This window comes from Plecotus auritus, assembly GCF_963455305.1.
Source record: "Plecotus auritus genome assembly, chromosome: 8".
Classification (NCBI taxonomy): Eukaryota; Metazoa; Chordata; class Mammalia; order Chiroptera; family Vespertilionidae; genus Plecotus; species Plecotus auritus.
Genome location: NC_137782.1, coordinates 131,972,785 through 131,993,181, shown reverse-complemented (window position 1 = coordinate 131,993,181; position 20,397 = coordinate 131,972,785). Strand labels below are relative to the sequence as shown.

Sequence of the window (20,397 nt, the reverse complement as noted above, 5' to 3'; positions counted from 1 at the left end):
GGAAAGGAATGCAGGGAACGTTTACCATAATCCGTATAGGAAGCGGAGAATTGATGCTTAAGAAACCCAAGGGCCTAACATTCTAAGACGCACATTCTAGATCCTCCTCCCTCGGAATGCCAGGCCCCACTTCGGCAGGCGCGACCCCAGCACGTGGTGACTCCTCCAAGGAAGAGCTCGAACAGCACTATTTTGGGCCCCTAGAGTAGCAGAGAGCCCACTAGACCTCTAGAGCTCAAAGAACTTTTGCAGAAAGAATGAGCTGCAATTCCCGATCCGGTTAACACAAAGGGTGTGGGTGAAATGCTGAAAGCTAAGTCGGGACCCAAAATCAGGCTGGTAGGAGATACAGGAGGATCACAGCGCAAAAATCACAAGCCCCTGTGAGCGAATCACCCCCCTCGCCCTCGTCCGGTTCCACGGAGGCTCCACCCGCCACCCACACCCACCTGTCCCCGCCCCTTCCGGAGGCTCGCCGCGAGCATGCGCTGCCGGGGCCGCACTTATTTGCGAAAGCAAGGGGCAAGGTCCTGCAGCCCGGAGACACCGCGCGCAGAGACGCGGCGGGCGGGGCGGTGAATGGAGGCGGCGGCGTTCCCTGCAACGGTTGAGGCTGCGCGTGAGAAAGGGGTCGTGTAGACACCCGGGCCTGCTGGAGACCGGCGGCGGCCGGGCCATGGCGGGAGACCGGGTCCGCTGGGCTCCCTGAGGTGCGCCCCCTGAAATCCCGGGGAGCCGTGGCCCATGGGCTCGCTGAGCAGCCGAGTGCTGCGCCCCCCGGGGCGAACCCGAGCCCAGCCGGAACCGGGTTCTGGGGCGGGGGGCTCTGCCCGGAGGCCGGAGACTGGCGGTGACGCGCCCGGCCACGGCTTCTGTTACTGCCCCGGCAGCCGCAAGCGTAAGCGGAGCAGCGGGGCCCTCTGCTACTGTCACCCCGAATCCGAGACCGATGGTGATGAGGAGGAAGGGGACGAGCAGCAGCGGCTCCTCAACACCCCGAGAAGGTACGTGGAGGGATGCGCCCGCACCTGTTGGGCAGCTCTCGCGGCCGGGCCGGGGGACTGACTAGCCAGGCGGCGCTTGCGGGGTGCAACGTGTCCTTGACAAGGCACAGGTGGGAGCCGGCCGGATGCAAGGCAGGTGGGGAGCGCCTTGGGGACGCTTGGTGTTCAGAACTACAAACCACAGACGCCGCCTGGATGATGTGATGGCTCCAAGATGAGACTCAGAAACGCCAAGCCCAAGCTTGCGCCTCGTTAAACCTTAGACGCGACCTGCTGGCTGCCCTACACCCTTGTCTTCTCTGAGTGGGTGGCAGTAAAATTAGTTGTTTTGCATCCGGTGGCCTTAAATAGTTCAGACTAGTAAATTTAGTCTCTGAGATGGGCGCTCCCATTGTCGTGCACTCAAGGTAGCGGAAATGACTGCAGTTGTTAACTGTAAAGGTGGAGTTCACCAATGGTGTACGAATGTTCCTTACTAGGAACAGTCGTTCAAAGCCTCCAATACTTGACCGCTCACCCTGGATGTGTACAAGGCTGTGCTGCAGCTAGCTCAACCTTTTTTTTCCGAAGAGTTGCAAACCAGGATGTTTACTTGTGAACTACAGTGTTGTTTCTAAGTAGAAAATGTTTTCACACACACGATCTGGTTGCTCTGTTTGTTTTTAAAGGTCATCAGTGGGGTCACATAGATTTAACTTTTTTAATGAAATCTTTTTCATGATTCAAAAAATTTTTTGCTTACACAACCACTAGGTATTGTAAAACAAAAGCATTACAGATAACTTATGTTGACAGTTTGGTTTATAAAATCTTTCATACAGTTTCATGTAAGAATGCTTGTCCAAAAATGGACCCCCACTGTCAAATTGTTACCTTGTGGGAGAGTCAGCATAATATAGTTTTAACAGCTCAGATTCTGAGTTCTAGTCTGTATTCTGCACATTAATAGTCTTATTTCCTCATTAGTAAAATGGAGATACTAATAATTGCCTTAAAGGGTTTATTAAAATGCATACAATGAACAGTGCTTGGTATAGAAGAACTCAGTAAATCTTGTCTCCTTGATGAATTAACTCCCTTTATCGTCACAAAATGTCTCTCTTTATCCCTGATAATATAGCCACTACCACTTTATTTTAATAAGTGTTTAAAAGGTATATATTTTTCTATACTTTCTATTTTACCTGTGTTATATTTAAAATGGCATCTATAGCATACAGATGGATCTTGTGTGTGTGTGTGTGTGTGTGTGTGTGTGTGTGTCTTAATTCAGTAGGATAGTTTTGCCTTTTAATAAGTATTTAGGTCACTTATACCCCACACCCTCCTTGTTGACAAAAGCCTTTTTTTTTTTTCTTTCTGGAACTTTTGGAATTTTTTTCTTTGATATTTTGGGATTTAACTAGAATATGTTAAATGTGGGTCTTATAATGGCCTTGGTACTTGGTGTATTGTTAAAATCTAGAGACTACTTTAGTTGGAAGAAATTTTCTTCCATTAATTTTCTTCTGTTATCTTTGTTTTCTCTTTTTTGGACCCCTTTTAATTGGATTTCTTGGATTATACCTCCTTCTCTTCTCTTTTTATCCTTTCTAAGTCTTATTTGCTTTTGTTTTGAGAAATTCCCTTAACTTTGCCATTCAGCCTTGCTTAGGAGTTTTTAATTTCAGCAACCATGTTTTTAGTGTCTAAGAGTTCTTTTATTTTCTTGTTCAGAGTAATCCTTTATCATAGCATTCTGTTATTTTATGAATGTAATATTCTCAAATCTCTAGATGTATTAATTAGACTATTTTTGTTTTGTTTGCTTTTAAGTTCTTTTTTTCCTGAATTATGTTTCCTCTGGGGTCAGTTTCTCTCTTTTTAATAATATTCCATATTTTCCTCAGGTTGGGTGATTCTGGTTGTCTGCTTATATTTAAGAATGAGGAACTGGTGTGTGTGTGTGTGTGTGTGTGTGTGTGTGTGTGTGTGTGTGTGTGTGTGTGTGTGTGTGTGTGTCTTAAGTAACTAGATCTATTTCTACTAATCTTCTCCTTTGAGTAGGGACACTGACTACTACATTGGATATGGGTGTGGCATACTTTGTTTTAGAGTAGAGCTTCCGAAACTTTTTTAAAACACCCTTAGTATCCCAGCTATTTTCTTCTTGGCACCTTGGGTCCTAAAGAAATATCAGATAATTAGGTCCAACCAACTTAATGGTAGTAGACTGCATGGTATCTGAAAGATGTTGCTGTGTTTCCTTCAAATTTAGAATAGTCCACATACTTACCTGAGTTTGCTGTGGTGCTCCAGGTGCTTTGACACACAGTTTGGGAACCATGTTTGGGTGATTAGGTTGGGAGCTATCAGGCTATAGATTCTTCATATGCTAGAATGAAGATTGCTTTGTCTGGGGCACTGACATCTGCACTAAAGTCTTAGATCTTTTTGATAGATCTGTTTTATTTCTTTCAAGAAGATCCTTGGAATCTGTATATCTGATTTATCTGTACTCTGTGTTCAGAGAGAGTGGAAAAGGCCATTAGAGGAACAAGTTTCACCATTTTCTGCCTCAGTTTCTATTTCTGCCTTCTGTTTACCCTGAGACCTCATCTTCCCAACTCACATACACAGCTTCTGAAGGGCAAATGGGCGTCAGCCTCCATCCTAGACCCTGATAAATTTTGGACTGTGGCTTTTGAGGCTCTTTTCCAGTTTATTTTCTAACTTCCAGATCTGTAGAATTCTCTTATCAGCTGGTAAGCCCTTTTTGCTGTTTGAGCTTATTCCTTTCTGTACTTTTAATCTTTTAATGTAAGTTGGGAAGAATGCTATAAGGAACTGGAACCTACATTGTCTCATTTATTTCCCCCAGTAACCCAACAAAGTGGGAGCTATTGACACCCTCTATGGTACATCTGGGGTAACCGAGCTGTGGTAAAGCTGGAACTCAAACCCAAGTCTGCCTGTTGGGAAGAGATGTTAAATACTCTGGTTCAAGACACCATCTGAAACAATTACTTCATTTTTAAAATATTAAAATTTGTCAGGCTTGGCCAGGAATATAAAGATATTGATCAGCCTCTACCTAGGGCTTTTCATATGTACTGGACCATCTTGAGCAATGATTATCAAACTTAAAAAAATTCTTTGTTGCCCTGACAGGTTAGGCTCAGTGGATAGAGCGTCGGCCTGCGAACTGAAGGGTCCTGGGTTCAATTCCTGTCAAGGGCATGTACCTTGGTTGCGGGCACATCCCCAGTATGTGCCGGAGGCAGCTGATTGATATTTCTCTCTCATTGATGTTTCTAACTCTCTATCCCTCTCCCTTCCTCTCTGTAAAAAAATCAATAAAATATATATTTTTTAAAATTTTTTGTTTAAGTTGCATCTTATGCAGAAATGCAAGATGTTTACAAATATAAATGTGATGCCCCTCTGAAGTTAGGTGGGATGCCCTGCCTTCACTTCTTGGCTCTTCCTGGTGCCCACTTTTCCATTGAGCATAATTTTGAGAACCTTTAGTCTAAAGCTGAAAACCAATTGTCCACTTGGGGGATGAGGTGACATTTTAACCAGTTTTTAAAATAGTTTGATACCAAAATAAATTAAATGTAAATTATTTTAAAAATTACTTGAATGGATGCAATTTTTACACATGTTCTCCATTCTGTAATTGTATAGCAGTATTATTGTAGTGGTATTGAGATGCTCCTTAGTGCTGATTTCTAAATAAGGAAATAAGTAAAAATAATCCTGACTTATCTTAATTTATTGAACAGGTAATTCACTTAGTTCAAAAATCAAACATTGCAAAAACATGGATAGTGAAAGATCTTACTCTCATGTTCCCCCCATTTATCCACTATTACTCCTCTTGGGAATAGAGTACCTCAGAGATAACCACTACTACTAGTTTTTTAATGTACTCTTCTGTACATGAGCAAATTTAAATATATAATATACCTCTGTCCTTTTACTCATTGGTTCTATTTAATAAAAATTGAATAAAAGTATTTTGAGTTATTTGCAAAATCAGTAAAATATTCAGTTTTACACATATGTAACAGTTGCATTTCTTTTAACAGGAAAAAATTAAGGAGTACATCCAAATATATTTATCAAACATTATTTTTGAATGGTGAAAATAGTGACATTAAAATTTGTGCTCTAGGAGAAGAGTGGAGCTTACACAAAATATATTTATGTCAAGTAAGTATTTTATTTTTCTATTTGAATGACTACATTTAACAAACTCAAACTCTTTTAAGTCATGTTCTTCATATTTGCATTTCATAGTAATCTTTTGCATGGAGAGTGGTTAACTCCTATCATCTAATAAAAAGTATTGTTTTATTAAGAACTATGGCAAACATTGTTAGTGAAAGCTTAGTTTGGTCTAGAAAACAGATTTTGAATTTTTATTGCCATATGGGCCTAGCAATAAATACCGTTTTGTCATTACTTCAGTAGGGTGCTTATTTTGGTGCCTTCTATTGACAAAAAGGGAAAAGTTATGGGAAAAAATGTTTAACATTAAGGCTAAGATTGCTGCATTTGTTTAATATGTATATGATTATTTAATTGGATGAACTCAGCTAGAATGTTGCTTTGTAGTTAACATTAAATGTGAATGGAAAGTTCTTGACACTTAATCTTCCTTCTGGAAAATGCAGTTAAAGACAACATTAAAAAAGTATATAGACTAACTCATTTAGTTAATACATGTACTTGATTTCTGTGCTGAAAATATTGCTATATGTCACCCCATTTTAAAGATTTAAAAATTTAAAAATATTGCTTTAATGGCTCAAATATTTTATTTATTTTCTTATCAAATCTGTCTTTTCTTCAAATCATTGTTCTAGGCACTTGGAATAGAGCAGTGAACAATTCAGTTCTTATCCTGTGGAGCTTATATTTTTCCCTCTCTTTTTCACCATTTGACAATAATTACTGGTAAGACAGTATAGTTTAAGATTTTTTAGTATAAACATTTGAAAGAAATTTTTCTCTAACATTTTAATCATAGTTTTTATTTAATTTTTTGAACAGTTTTATTTTGCTTAAAGTATATAGCCTAGAGAATACATCAGAACATTGGTCTCAGCTTGAGGATATGGTTCATATCTTTCTTTTTAATCTCTCAAAGCAATTTTGTGATTTTAAGGATGAAAATGCCTCTTTCCATCTCAAGAGAAACTGGATTGATTATAGTGCAAGCCACATGCTAAATTATAAGTCCCCTGAGGACAGAAACAGTGTGTTTTATTTACTGCTATATTCATAGTGCCTTGTATATACTAAGTACTCAGAAAAGTTCTTAAAATAAATTAGTTAATATTTGATCCATTCCAAAGTAATTCTGATTATGAGAGGTGCTATCTAGTAAATAACTAAATACTTCATCCATTCTGGAACCTTTCCAAGAATTCAGGTTCATTCTGGAATTTTCTGATTAGATAAAATTAAACTTAGATTTTTCCTAATTTCTTGGGAATCATCCTATTAGTGTTGAGTTGGGACTGGTCTGGATCCTTTACAACCACTGAGGTACAGTACAGTAGGGACTTAACAGTTTGAGGGCTTTATTCTATTCTTTTCCTTGATACATTTTTATTTATCCACCTTGTGTATTGTCATATGTTTGAGATACTTAAATATGTAACAATTTCTAAGATTGAATTTAGAATGTCATTGACAAGGAAAACATATACATGTAATATACTCATGTTAAAAGCTAATGAGGTTCAAATATTACTATATAGGAATTCAGTTCAGATAGTAATAGGAGAATTTAGTTTCATTTTCATTAAATTAGTACTAAATTGAAAATATTTTTGTATACCTAACAGTGTCCTTATATCAATTTCTTTTCTCCTATAGACACATTTGGCAATTATTTTTCTCTTGAAATAATATGATAAGTTCGTTTCGATAGAATAGTTGGCTTAAAGTTAGAAATGGGGAAATAATTTGGAAGACACAGGAAGTACTGGGTAATCATTTATTTATTTTTATTTTTTTTTAAGTCTGGCTACTTTTCTAGTATGTTCAGTGGTTCTTGGAAAGAATCCAGCATGAATGTTATTGAACTGGAGATTCCTGACCAGAATATTGATGTAGAAGGTAACCACCACCACAGTTATTACTATTATGCAAAGTAATGAAAACATAACTTATTATACTTTTAATAGAAAATAAATATTTTCTTCTAACTTTGGAAGGTAGGAAAAAGGTTCCATATAATACCAGAAGGCAACAACATTATATTGATTTATTCCATAGTTTATCAGTTCTGTTCTACTTATCTCTAATATTTTTAGTCATGTGGGCCATATTAATATGTTTACTTAGGTTTGTAAATAAATCTGCCTAGGATACAGAAGCTGTAGGGTGAAGGAAGGAAAAGTATGACCACTTATTTTAATTACATAGAAAAGCTGGTGAATAATAATAATTGATTATTCCCTGTATATAAAGACCTTTTCTGGGAACAATAAGGATACAAATTATATAATCAATGTTGATTTATTTATTTAGTTTAAAAATATTTAATACATTTTGTTTATTGATTTCAGAGAGGAAGGAAGAGGAAGAGAGCTAAAAACATCAATGATGAGCCCTAACCAGTTTGACTCAGTGGATAGAGTGACGGCCTGTGGACTGAAGGTCCCGGGTTCGATTCCGGTCAGGGGCATGTTTCTTGGTTGCAGGCACATCCCCAGTAGGGAGTGTGCAGGAGGCAGCTGAATCCATGTTTCTCTCTCATCGATGTTTCTAGCTCTCTATCCCTCTCCCTTCCTCTCTGTAAAAAATCAATAAAATATATTTTAAAAAAACACATCAATGATGAAAGAGAATTATTGCTTGGCTGCCTCCTTCATGCCCCCTACTGGGTATTAAGCCCACAACCCAGGCATGTGCCCTGACTGGAAATTGAACTGTGACCTCCTGGTTCATAGGTCGCTACTCAACCACTGAGCCATGCCAGCCACACTAATCAATGTTGAGTTAGAGCTATACGGATTCTTAAGATGAGGAAGCTAAGAACCGGAGGATTTAAGGAGCTTATGTTAGGTCTCAAAGCAGTTTAATGAGCCTAGATCAGACTCTAGTTCTCATAATTGCTATTCCAATGCTGCTTCTACTCCCTTCTTTTTCACCCCTTTTTATTGAATTTATTGGAGTGACACTGGTTAACAAAATTATACAAGTTTCGGGTGCAAAAATATAAAGTAAACCATGTGAGACATAGATGCGAGTACAGCAGAAAGAAGGATGGACAGGCTTATTAGACAGCTGTGGTGGCTGGGTGAGAGTGTAGCATGGTAAGACCATAAGCTGTTCCACACCAGTGGTGAAGCCCTGAAAGTATTAGGGTTAATATTATCATTGTGTCAGTACTTGTACTTAATTGGTCTACTCAGGGGTATCTTTATAAAACTTTCTGAAGGGTGTCTAAATTCTGACCACTGATTAATGTCAAGGTTAGATCTAGAAGAATCTAACTCAATTTGGTAAAATAAGTGGAAAATTATTAATTTAGTATCATTAATCAGTAACCATCACTAGCATTTAATTAGTGATAGTTCTCTTATCCTTTTAAGTACATATTAGATTTAGACATATGTCTTAGGGTGTAAAGATAGTTATTTTTATAATACTCTCATAGATATAATTGTTATTTCATTCTGCTTTTGCTTCCAGCACTGCAGGTTGCATTTGGTTCACTGTATCGAGATGATGTCTTAATAAAGCCCAGTCGAGTTATTGCCATTTTGGCAGCAGCTTGTATGCTACAGTTGGTAAGTATGCACATTATTCAAAGAAAGGATTACAGTTGCATTTTTGTTTCAAAGTATTCCAAAACAAAAATAAAGTTTAGCTTTTTATAATTTTTGAAACAAAAATGAATTGTATAAATATGCCATTTGTGGTGTCATCAAAAACGCTTAACCAAAAGCAATTTATTACAACCAAAGAGGTCATGATGTCTATGTAAGATGAGTGCAAGCTATTTCTATGTAGACATCTTAGAATGACAGATTTCATTAATGGCTTATTTTGACTGTTATGAAGCAAATGGCTTATAATTATGTACTGATTAGTTCATGGGTTCAAAAAATATTGAGTGCTTACTATGTAAACTTTTTCTTAATTATGAAATAACTGTGTTTAAATGTGTATAATCTATTGGTAGGACAGATTTGTTCATTCAACAGAAGTGTATTGAGCAATGTACTAAAGTAGGCATAAAGATCCAAAGGTAAATTCAGATACTGTCCCCACCTTTAAGAAGCTCACAATATAATGAATGTCGAATGGGAAAGGGAGGGTTGATATGCAGACCCAAAGGTAAATAAGAGCTGTCCAGTGTTATAGGTAACGATAATAAACATCCTGTAGGATTTAGTGGGTGCACGAAGTGGTCAGTTCAACGTGTTTGTGTCAAAGAAGGAAGTTGTGTTTGAGGAGAGTCTTGAAAACCAAAAAATGTACTTATTTTGCAAAGTAAGAAGAAAGGAGAAGGGAAGAGCATTTCAGACAATAAACTAAGACCTAGTGGTGAAACTGGAGAATTGAGAATCTGAATGGAACATGGCTCTAGCATCCTATCTAATAAAAGAGTAATATGCAGCCCTAACCAGTTTGGCTCAGTGGATAGAGCGTCAGCCTGCGCACTGAAGGGTCCCAGGTTCGATTCTGGTCAAGGGCATGTACCTTGATTGCAGGCACATCCCCGGTGGGGGGTGTGCAGGAGGCAGCTTGTCGATGTTTCCCTCTCATCGATGTTTCTGGCTCTCTATCCCTTACCCTTCCTCTCTGTAAAAAATCAATAAAAATATATTTTTTAAAAAGTAATATGCAAATTGACCATCACTCCAACACACAAGATGGCTGCCCCCATGTGGACACAAGATGGCCACCACAAGATGGCCAGCAGGGGAGGGCAGTTGGGGGCGATCAAGCCTGCAGGGGAGGGCAGTTAGGGGTGACCAGGCCTGCAGGGAAGGGCAATTGGGGGGGACCCAGGCCTGCAGGGGAGAGAAGTTGGGGGGGGATCAGACCTTCAGGGGAGGGCATTTGGGGGGGGACCAGGCCTGCAGGGGAGGGCAGTTAGGGGTTACCAGGCCTGCAGGGGAGGGCAGTTAGGGGTGACCAGGCCTGCAGGGGAGGGCAGTTAGGGGCAATCAGGCTGGCAGGGGAGCAGTTAGGCATCAATTAGGCTGGCAGGGGAGTGGTTAGGGGGTGATCAGGCTGGCAGGCAGAAGCGGTTAGGAGCAATCAGGAAGGCAGGCAGGCGAGCATTTGGGAGCCAGCAGTCCTGGATTGTGAGAGGGATGTCCGACTGCTTGTCGGACATCCCTCGAGGGATCCCAGGTTGGAGAGGGTGCAGGCTGGGCTGAGGGACACACACCCCATGCACGAATTTCGTGCACCGGGCCTCTAGTAGAATATAAGAAGGGTTGGAGAGAGGGAGACAGAGGCCAGCTCATGAAAGCACTCTATACCTTTCAAAAAGTTTAGGTTTTATGTATAATACATTTGGAAGATTTTAATCAGGGGAAAGATAAAGTTATGTTTTATTTTTTATTATATTTTATTGATTTTTTACAGAGAGAAAGGGAAAGGGATAGAGAATTAGAAACATCAATGAGAGAGAAACATCAATCAGCTGCCTCCTGCACATACTGGAGATGTGCCCATAACCAAGGTACATGCCCTTGGCCGGAATCGAACCTGGGACCCTTCAGTCTGTAGGCCAATGCTCTATCCACTGAGCCAAACAGGCCAGGGCCAAAGTTATGTTTTAGAAAGAAAACTTCAGGAACAATGTGAAGGATGGATTGAAGAAAAGATGAGTATAAAAAACTATCATAATCAAATGAGGGTCTAAATTAGGGTCTAAATATTAAGAATGGAGAGGAAAACTGAATACCACAGTGGTTAAGCAGGGATAATCCACTGGATTTGGTGACAAAGGAGATGTTAAGAGGAAAGGGGAGGAGTCTAGAATGACTTTTTCAGGTAAGTTTAAGTCAGTGATTTATTTTGATCTTTAAAAAAGTTGTGTTTCCTTTTTTGTGGTATTTGTATACTGATTTCTTTGAGGTTTAGTTGATAGCTTGCTAAATATACTTGCTTTGGGTTATTTGATTTTTTAAAATGTTTTGATCCTTACAATTATTATTTCCATGTAATATACTTTATTTTCTAACTTTAGTCCTGTTTTGGTTTTGTCCTAAATCCACTTTCTGCATTATCTTTATGGCTTATCTGTTTAACCTAATAATATACTTGCATGAATATATTTTAGAAATTTGAGTAAACAGTGACAGTCTTCTTCACATATATTGAATAAAGTTTGTTTGAAATCTTCTGTATAAACATTTTAAATTAAAATTTCAATGTAAGCTTAAAACAATAATATATTTGATTTAGGTACATCTCTTAGATATTGATAAGTGTTTTAAACTTTAATAAACACTTTCTGATGATTCACAGTTTACTTGCTTAACCCATCACATGGTCTGTGTAAAGAGGTCTTAATTTAAAAAGAACTGGTAAAACAGACAGAATGTTGCTTAAATTTGCAAAGGTCTCCGAAAGGGAAGAATTGAAAGGGAATAATAATACTCATCTCTGCCTACTTCTTTACCCCCGCTCTTCCACATTTAATTCCAAGTATTTAGTTGAATACTTGCTGGATTTTTTTTTTCAATATTTTTACTGGACTTACTGCTGCACTTAACGAGTTTCTTTCTTTCTTCCTTTTTTAAAAAAACTTTTTAATATGTACAAGCACATGTTCAGAGATAATTTTTCCCACATGAAATGGGCCTTTCCACTGCTTATTTATATTTACAGGATGGTTTAATACAGCAGTGTGGTGAGACAATGAAGGAAACAATTAATGTGAAAACTGTATGTGGCTATTACACATCAGCAGGGACCTATGGATTAGATTCTGTAAAGAAAAAGTGAGTTACCCTTTTTGTTTTTCCTTCCATCCCACTTTTGGGAATTTGGCTGCTTTGGTTTCCTAAGAGAATGTGTAGTGTGACAAAGAAAGAAAGAAAGGAAAAAAAAAATAGGAGAATAGAATTTTATTTAAAAAGTTCCTTTTTACATTTGGACAGATTAGTAAATTTCTCAAAAGTGTTGTCTTTGTAAGTGACCATGGGTGGGTTACTAGTATACCTGCTTATAAAAACTATGGTCACTCTTTACAGTAGATCTTCTATAAAATCTTTCAAATAGTAGACATACTAGACATCATATCAGTGCAACTACTGACAATGTTTTTAACTCTTGAGAATTTCAGTACCTATTTTCAAATTATAAAGAAGGTAATGAAAGTATGTAAGCCCTTTCATAAACCATTTAACACAAACTTGAAATGAGGTTTTCTTAAGTTGAAATGCTCTTATTAATATAAAGGGAATATTCCCTTAATAACTGCTGACAAAAATAATACTAAATTCTCAATTGTTAAATTAAAAATTTTGAGCATGTCCTAGCAAGACTAATATTCTGTTTTTATTTTAACTGTAAGTCATACTTAGTAAATCATCAATCCATGATATACAGTGTAATAATTCCTTGTTTAATTTCAGGTGTCTTGAATGGCTTCTAAACAATTTGATGACTCATCAGAATGTTGAACTTTTTAAAGAACTGAGGTATTTGAATTTTAAATAACTTTGTAATCATTCTAAATATTGTTTTACATTTTCCAAAGTATGCAAGATATTTTTGTATAAGACAAAAATAATATTACTTATGAAAAAGTAAATAACTTTTAAAATATATATCTATTTTTTTATTTCAGAAAGGAAGGGAGGGAGACAGAGAGAGAGAGAGAGAGATCAAAACATCAAAGATACGGGAGAGCTCTAACCGGTTTAGCTCAATGGATAGAGCGTCGGCCTGCGGACTGAAGGGTCCCAGGTTCGATTCCGGTCAAGGGCATGTACCTGGGTTGCGTGCACATCCCCAGTAGGGGACGTGCAGGAGGCAGCTGATCGATGTCTCTCTCTCATCGATGTTTCTAACTTTCTATCCCTCTCTCTTCCTCTCTGTAAAAAATCAATAAAAAATAAAAAAAAATGATACGGGAGAATCATTGGGCTGCCTCCTGCATGACCACCTCCATGGGGTCAAGCCCACAACCAGGGCATATGCCTTGACGGGGAATTGAACCATGATCTTCTGGTTAATAGGTCGATCCTCAACCACTGAGCCATGCTGTCTAGGTAAAAAAAGTAAACAGTTTAACAAAGAGTATTTTCACTGTATCCATGAACTGATGAAATGCTATACAAATTATAAATGATACTAGAGGCCGGTGCACAAAATTCATGCACTGGAGGGGGCGGGTCCCCTCAGCCCAGCCTGCGCCCTCTCGCAGTCCAGGACCCCTCAGGGGATGTCCGCCTGCTGGCTTAGGCCCAAGCTGGCTTAGGCCCAATCCCCTAAGCTGGCAGTCAGATATTCCTCTCACAGTCTGGGACTCTTGCAGTCCGGGACCTCTCGCTTCTTACCACCTGCCTGTAGCAGAGTTGGGAGAGGCTCCCACCACTGCTGCTGTGCTCGCCAGCCATGAGCCCGGCTTTTGGTTGAGCAGCGCTCCCCCTGTGGAAGCACACTGACCACCAGGGGGCAGCTCCTGCGTTGAGCGTCTGCCCCCTGGTGGTCAGTGCGCATCATAACGACCAGTTGTTTTGCTGGTCGTTCTATTTGCGTATTAGGGTTTTATTATATAGGATAATGTGTATTATTTTGACTGGTTTAACCAATTTTAATGGAAAAATTCATTGCTGCTATAAAATTATAGAAGTCTTTAAGTGTTACCTCACTTTTGTTGGGCTCTTAGAGAACCTAAAAGTTTATTTTTAAAATCATCTTTAGCCCTGGCTGGTATGGCCCAGGGCGTTGTCCTGTGCACCAAAAGGTTGCTGGTTTGATTCCCGGTCAGGGCACATGCCTGGGTTTCGGACTCAATCCATGGTGGGGGCATTTAGGAGGCAGCCAATCGATGTTCTGCACTACATCAATGTCTCTCTCCCTCTCCCTTTCTCTCTAAAAATGAATAAAATCTTTAAAACAAAAACAAAAAGCCCTAGCTGGTGTGGCTCAGTGGATAGAACATCAGCTTGTGGACCTACGGGTCCCAAGTTTGATTCTGGTCAAGGGCACATATTTTGGTTGCAGTATCCTCCCTGGCTGGGGCCCTGGTCAGGGTGTGTGCAGGAGGCAACCAATTGATGTGTTTCTCTCACCTGGATATTTCTCTCTGTCTTTCCCTCTCTCTTCCACTCGCGAAAAATCAGTGGGAAAATAACCTCGGGCGGGGATTAAAAAAAAAAAAAGAACCCATTATTACCATTGAAACATTGTTTGAGGAAATTGTAAACTTTTTGATAAGTCTAATGAAATTAAATGCCCAATTAGGTTGGCCTTTTGAATTATGTCGGCTTACTATTGCTTTCTGTCTTCCTTTTACAAATACTTCCAAAATGTCTAGTATATATAAAGGTACTCTGTTAGGGGCTGTGGACGATACAGAGATGATTATGTCATGGTCTCTGCCCCCAAGAAGCTTATTTGTAGTAATGGGGGAATCTGAGAAATTCAGGGTGGGAATAATCTTTTAGAGGCCAGTAGGCTTTTTAGTCTTGCATTTCAGGCTTGCATTTTCTTTACACTCCAAAGGAAATGTACAAAACCAATGACTTACCGCTGCATAGCTTCCTGGGATGTCAATTTTACTGATTTGGGGTGGGGAGAGGGGTAGGAAGCATGGAGAGACATAAGAGATAAACACTTTCATACATTAAATACATTTAAATACAGTATATAGTAGAGAATTCAAATTTCGTTGAACTTTCAAGATAAAATACAAGAATTAATGTAAATGTTACTTATATGGCTAGACCACCTTCTGGATTCTTGGATCCTTTCCTTTTCTCTACCCTTCAGTACTTTAGTAGAAAGTATTATTCTACCCCCCCCCCCAAAAAAAAAAAAATCATCACCTAGTGATGTCATGGCATAAACAAAGCTCTGCAGTATGTTTGGTTTGAAAATCATAGTGGCTATCTTAAAAACTCAGATGCTCTTTCTTTTTCTGACTTCAAGAAAGTAAAGAAAAAGGAAAAGAAGGAAAGCAACTGGTGATATTATTTTTTATCTAAATTTAAGCTAACACATATTTCTTTCTTTTTTGTTGTTGTTTGTTTTTGGTAATCCTCACCTGAAGATATTTTTTTTCCATTGCTTTTCAGAAAGAGGAAGGGAGGAAAACATTGATGTTTGGTTGTGTCCTACAGGCTTCCCTTGGGGTGGGGGGGCGGGTGGCCAGGAGGAAGCGGAGGGAGTAAATCCAAAACCCAGGTACATGCCCTGACCCCTTGGTGCATGGGCTGATGCTCTAACCACTGAGCTACACAGGCCAGGGCAAACCTACACACATTTCTTGATCTCACTCTTTTATAAATAATAAAAGCATTGTTTTATGACTAAGCAGTTCTCTTAAGACTAGCTTAAAGGTTACTTGGAAGATCTGTTTCATTATATTTTGACAAATGTCTTTGTTTTTTTAAACATTGAATGGGAGGAAAGGAAAAAGAGGAAGGCTGCCACTTTATTAGCGCATACTAAATGTTATCTTATTGGGACCTTGCTTTAACTGGATTAATTAGCAGATCAGAACTCTTTTTGTTTTCCTATCAGCATTATCCCTGTGTTCAATGGATTGTTTTCTGCCAAAGATTCTTTGTCTTGGGCTAAAAGACCGATTTAATTTTTAATTGCACATTTTCTTTTGCTAAAAAGACAAAGTTTTCAGTTCCACCAGCCTCTTTTAGCCTGTGCATGAAGATAACTCACTACCTCTATTTTATCTTTTCTAGTATAAATGTCATGAAACTGCTTATTGGTTCATCTAACTTATTTGTGATGCAAGTGGAGATGGATGTATACACAGCTCTTAAAAAGGTATTGATGTAATATAATGTGTGTAGGCTATCACCTCAGCATTGATGATAATAGTGAAAAATTGGTAACAGCTAGTGTCCAGTGATAGGGAATAGTTATAAATTTAAGAAAAGTAAAAGAAAATATGGGAAAATGTTAAGAAGTCTTTGTGTTTAGGGATTTGGTGCCATGATGAGTGATTTTAATTTGGTCTTCCTACTTTCTCTCCTAGGAATACATTTCTGTTTTTTTCCCAGAATTTTTCAACAACAAATAGGTTATTGTTATGCTATTTACATAATCAGAAATGTTAAATGTTTTACAGTTGACTCTTGAACATCTCAGGGATTAGGGGTACTGAAATCAACCTCCCCTCCCCCCCTAAATTCTTGACTCCCCAAGAACTTAGCTACTCATAACTACTAATAACATATTGTTGGCCTCACTGATTAACACATATTTGGTATGTTATATGTATTCTGTATTCTTACAATAAAGTAAGCTAGAAAAAATAAAATGTTATAAAGAAAATCATAAGGAAAAGAAAATACCTTTATAGTATTTATTGAAAAAAACACAAAAAAACAGCCAAGTAAGTGGACCTGAACAGTTCAAACCTGTGTTGTATATGGTTTTCAGAAATGTTTTCAAGTTGAGGTTTAAGTGAAGTAATAACTATAACGAAATTTTCACACATGCTTTTCTAGAAAATGTTTAAATTCTTCTCTTAAAGACCTTGTTTGCATTCAGGCATATGTTTCATCCCATCCTTTTCAAAGGTTTCAACATTTTAAATGTAATTTTATTTTCACCACTCTCTTAAGAGACAAATTTTTTTGTAATTAAAAAATATCATTTTTATTATTCTTGTTCTATACTAAGACTTCGAATACTTACAGTTACTAAGTGGCAGCCTTGAGGCAGAACCCAGTTATTAGGAGTCCCAATCCATTGCTTTTCTCACTGCATAATTTTGCTGTTAGCCTTTTGTCCCCAGCATGGAGTCTACATTTAACACGGTTGTGAAATCTAGGAATGCAGCACCTTCTAGTTATATCATTGTGGTTGTTTGTTTTTATGATAGGATGTGATTCCTATTTTTCTTCAAGAAAGTTTAGTAATGGGGTTATTTAATCATTAAAGGAGTGGTAGCTCATTTCTAGAAGAGTAGTAGCTCATTTCTATTGCTGAGCCACTGGTAGCATTCATTCTTTCCTGTTATAACTGCTGTTATGCCAGTAATGATTACTGTGTGCCAAGCACTATTCAAAGTGTGTTACACAATACTAATTTTTTTAATGTTCTATGAGGTAGATATATTATGCTCATTAAACAAATGAAAAAATTAAGGCCTAGAGAAATTAAGTAATTTGCCCAGCTATTAATTAGTAGGGTCAGGATTTAAAAGTCCATGCTCTTTACTATTCTGCATACTGTTTCAACAGCAATAAAATAGTAAGAAACTCTTTTTTCCCCTGTTTAATTTCTCACATTTATAATTTCACATAGTATGTGGTGAAATCGAGTTAATTGGTGAATAGAATAAATTAGTATACAATTGGTATAAATTTGCTAATGTAATATATATTAAACCTTTACCTTTTTAATAGTAAAACTATAATGTATTTGAGATCATAAATACTTTCAAGGATTAGTTTATTCTCTTTTTAAAAATATATTTTTATTGATTTCAGAGAGGGAGAGAGAGATAGAAACATCAATGATGAGAATCATCGATTAGCTACCTCCTTCACACCTCACACTAGGATTCGAGCCCACAACCCAGGCATGTGCCCTGACCGGGAATCGAACCATGACCCCCTGGTTCATAGTTCGATGTTCAACCGCTGAGCCTTGCCAACTGGGGAAGGATTAGTTTATTTTTTATTGCACACTCACCTAGTTTTTATTATTGGACAATGATTAATGCCATGATTAATTTAAAGCTTATAAGCATGTCATGTAATAGTTCTACTTCTTTCAATTGCTTGTAATGAAAATTAAAATTTTTAGTATTAAGTTTTAAGAGGGAAGCAGTTTGAAAATTGTAAAATCATAATATGCTGAAGTTTTGTCATTTTTTTAATTTACTTTTTTAACCTAGTGGATGTTCCTTCAACTTGTGCCTTCTTGGAATGGATCTTTAAAACAGCTTTTGACTGAAACAGATGTCTGGTTTTCTAAGAGGAAAAAAGGTATACCTGCAATTTTTATTGAAAACTTGTTTTTTTTAATTGAAATTTATTAAAGTCACTAGAGGCCCGGTGCACGAAATTCGTGCACGGGGGCGGGGGGTGTCCCTCAGCCCAGCCTGCACCCTCTCCAACCTGGGATCCCTCTCACAATCCAGGACTGCTGGCTCCCAAATGCTCGCCTGCCTGCCTTCCTGATTGCCCCTAACCGCTTCTGCCTGCCAGCCTGATCACCCCCTAACCACTCCCCTGCTAGCCTGATTGATGCCTAACTGCTCCCCTGCCAGCCTGTTTGCCCCTAACTTCCCTCCCCTGCAGGCCTGGTCAACCCTAACTGCCCTCCCCTGCAGGCCTGGTCCCCCCCAACTGCTCTCCCCTGCAGGCCTGGGTCCCTCCCAACTGCCTTTCCCTGCAGGCCTGGTCACCCCCAACTTCCCTCCTCTGCCAGCTTGGTCACACCTAACTGCCCTCGCCTGCAGGCTTGATCACCCCCAAATGCCCTCCCTTGCAAGCCTGGTCCCTCCCAACTGCCCTCCCTTGCTGGCCATCTTGTGGTGGCCATCTTGTGTCCACATGGAGGCAGGATCTTTGACCACATGGGGACAGCCATCTTGTGCATTGGAGTAATCGTCAATCTGCATATTACTCTTTTATTAGATAGGATAGAGGCCTGGTGCACGGGTGGGGGCCAGCTGGTTTGCCCTGAAGGGTGTCCTGGATCAGGGTGGGGGTTCCCTTGGGGCATGGGGTGGCCTGGGCGAGGGGCCTGTGGTGGTTTGCAGGCCGGCCACGCCCTCTGGCGACCCAAGTGGAGGCCCTGGTATCTGGGATTTATTTATCTTCTACAATTGAAACTTTGTAGCCTGGAGCAGAGCCAAGCCTTCTGCTTTCTCGTGGCGGCAGCCATTTCTCTTTGGATTTATGTATCTTCCATAATTGAAACTTTGTAGCCTTAAGCGGAGGCCTGGGCTGGCCAGGGTGTGCGGAAAGCTTGGCTTCCTCCATTGCCGGGGAAACCCAAGCCTCCCTCCTGCTCTTTCCAGCTCCGTGGCTGCCGCCATTTCTGTTTGGGTTTATGTATCTTCTATCATTGAAACTTTGTAGCCTTGAGTGGAGGCCTTGGCCGGCAAGGGCAGGCGGAAAGCTTGGCTTCCTCCATTGCAGGGAAACCCAAGCCTCCCTCCTGCTCTCTGTGGCCGTAGCCATCTTGGTTAGGTTTATTTGCATATTGGCTCCTGATTGGCTGGTGGGCGTGGCTGGTGGGTATAGCGGAGTGATGGTTAATTTGCATATTACTCTTTTATTATATAGGATTATAGATGTAGAAAATTTTAGTGCTGGAGAGCACCTTAGCAATTACCTAATTCAACCCCTCATTTCCACTGAGAAAATTTAGGCTGGATAAGGAAAATGCCTTGCTTAGCAGTAACAGAATTATTACTCTTTAAACCATGTTTTGATCCCCCCAAACTACTGTTTTTTAAATTTATCTTTTGTTTGACCATATTGAATTTTCCCTACAAATTAAACCTTGTGTATTAGATGACAATTCTTCACATGGGGGCCCCACAGATAGGCTTCTGTGTGTCACTAACCTCTGAAAGTGGATGCAAAATTGTGTGTGTGTGGGTTGTATTTTGGGGGGAGTTTACATAACTTTCATCAGATTCCCAGGGAAAGTTGACCTAAAATTGGTTAAGATCAATTGCCATAAGGTCTTCCTTATCTGGACAGAGGTAGAGCATGCAATATATTTATTTTACTTTACTAAAACAGATACAGGGAAAAAATTTAATGGCCCTCAGGTAAGGAAGTAGATAACTCATAATCCTTAGTTCATGATTTTCTTAGTTTACTGTCATTTTTGGTCTGTGCCTGGCCCCATTTTTTGTTAATCTATTCTAATAAAAGGGCAATATGCTAATTAGACCAGACATCTTCTGGATGGCCTTCTGGACAAAGCCATGGTGGCGGGACAGAGGCAGAGGTGGTTAGGGGCGATCAGGCTGGCAGGGGAGAGCAGTTAGGGATCAGGCTGGTAGGAGAGAGCAGTTAGGGCAATCAGGCCAGCAGAGGAGAGCAGTTAGGGGGATTAGGCCAGGAGGGGAGAGCAGTTAGGGATCAGGCCGGCAGGGGAGAGCAGTTAGGGGGATCAGGCCGGCAGGCAGGTGAGTGGTTAGGAGCCAGCGGTCCCGGATTACAAGAGGGATGTCCGACTGATGGTAGATGTCCCC

The 20,397-nt window shown here is 39.4% G+C and overlaps 1 protein-coding gene across 2 annotated transcripts in view; it reads left to right on the top strand.

The window, feature by feature from the left end:
• Positions 1-487: 487 nt before the first annotated feature.
• The window catches only part of GMCL1 (germ cell-less 1, spermatogenesis associated), a 53,743-nt gene continuing 33,833 nt past the window's right edge, over positions 488-20,397 (top strand). The window contains exons 1-8 of one of the 2 annotated variants that reach the window (XM_080684081.1): positions 488-1,004; positions 5,078-5,201; positions 7,022-7,118; positions 8,700-8,797; positions 11,862-11,974; positions 12,611-12,676; positions 15,908-15,992; positions 18,076-18,166. In XM_080684081.1, the coding sequence (XP_080540207.1) occupies positions 745-1,004; positions 5,078-5,201; positions 7,022-7,118; positions 8,700-8,797; positions 11,862-11,974; positions 12,611-12,676; positions 15,908-15,992; positions 18,076-18,166 (934 nt within the window). In that variant the 5' untranslated portion in view covers positions 488-744. The remainder of the gene's footprint in view (positions 1,005-5,077; positions 5,202-7,021; positions 7,119-8,699; positions 8,798-11,861; positions 11,975-12,610; positions 12,677-15,907; positions 15,993-18,075; positions 18,167-20,397) is intronic. The other variant, XM_080684082.1, reaches the window with a different exon arrangement.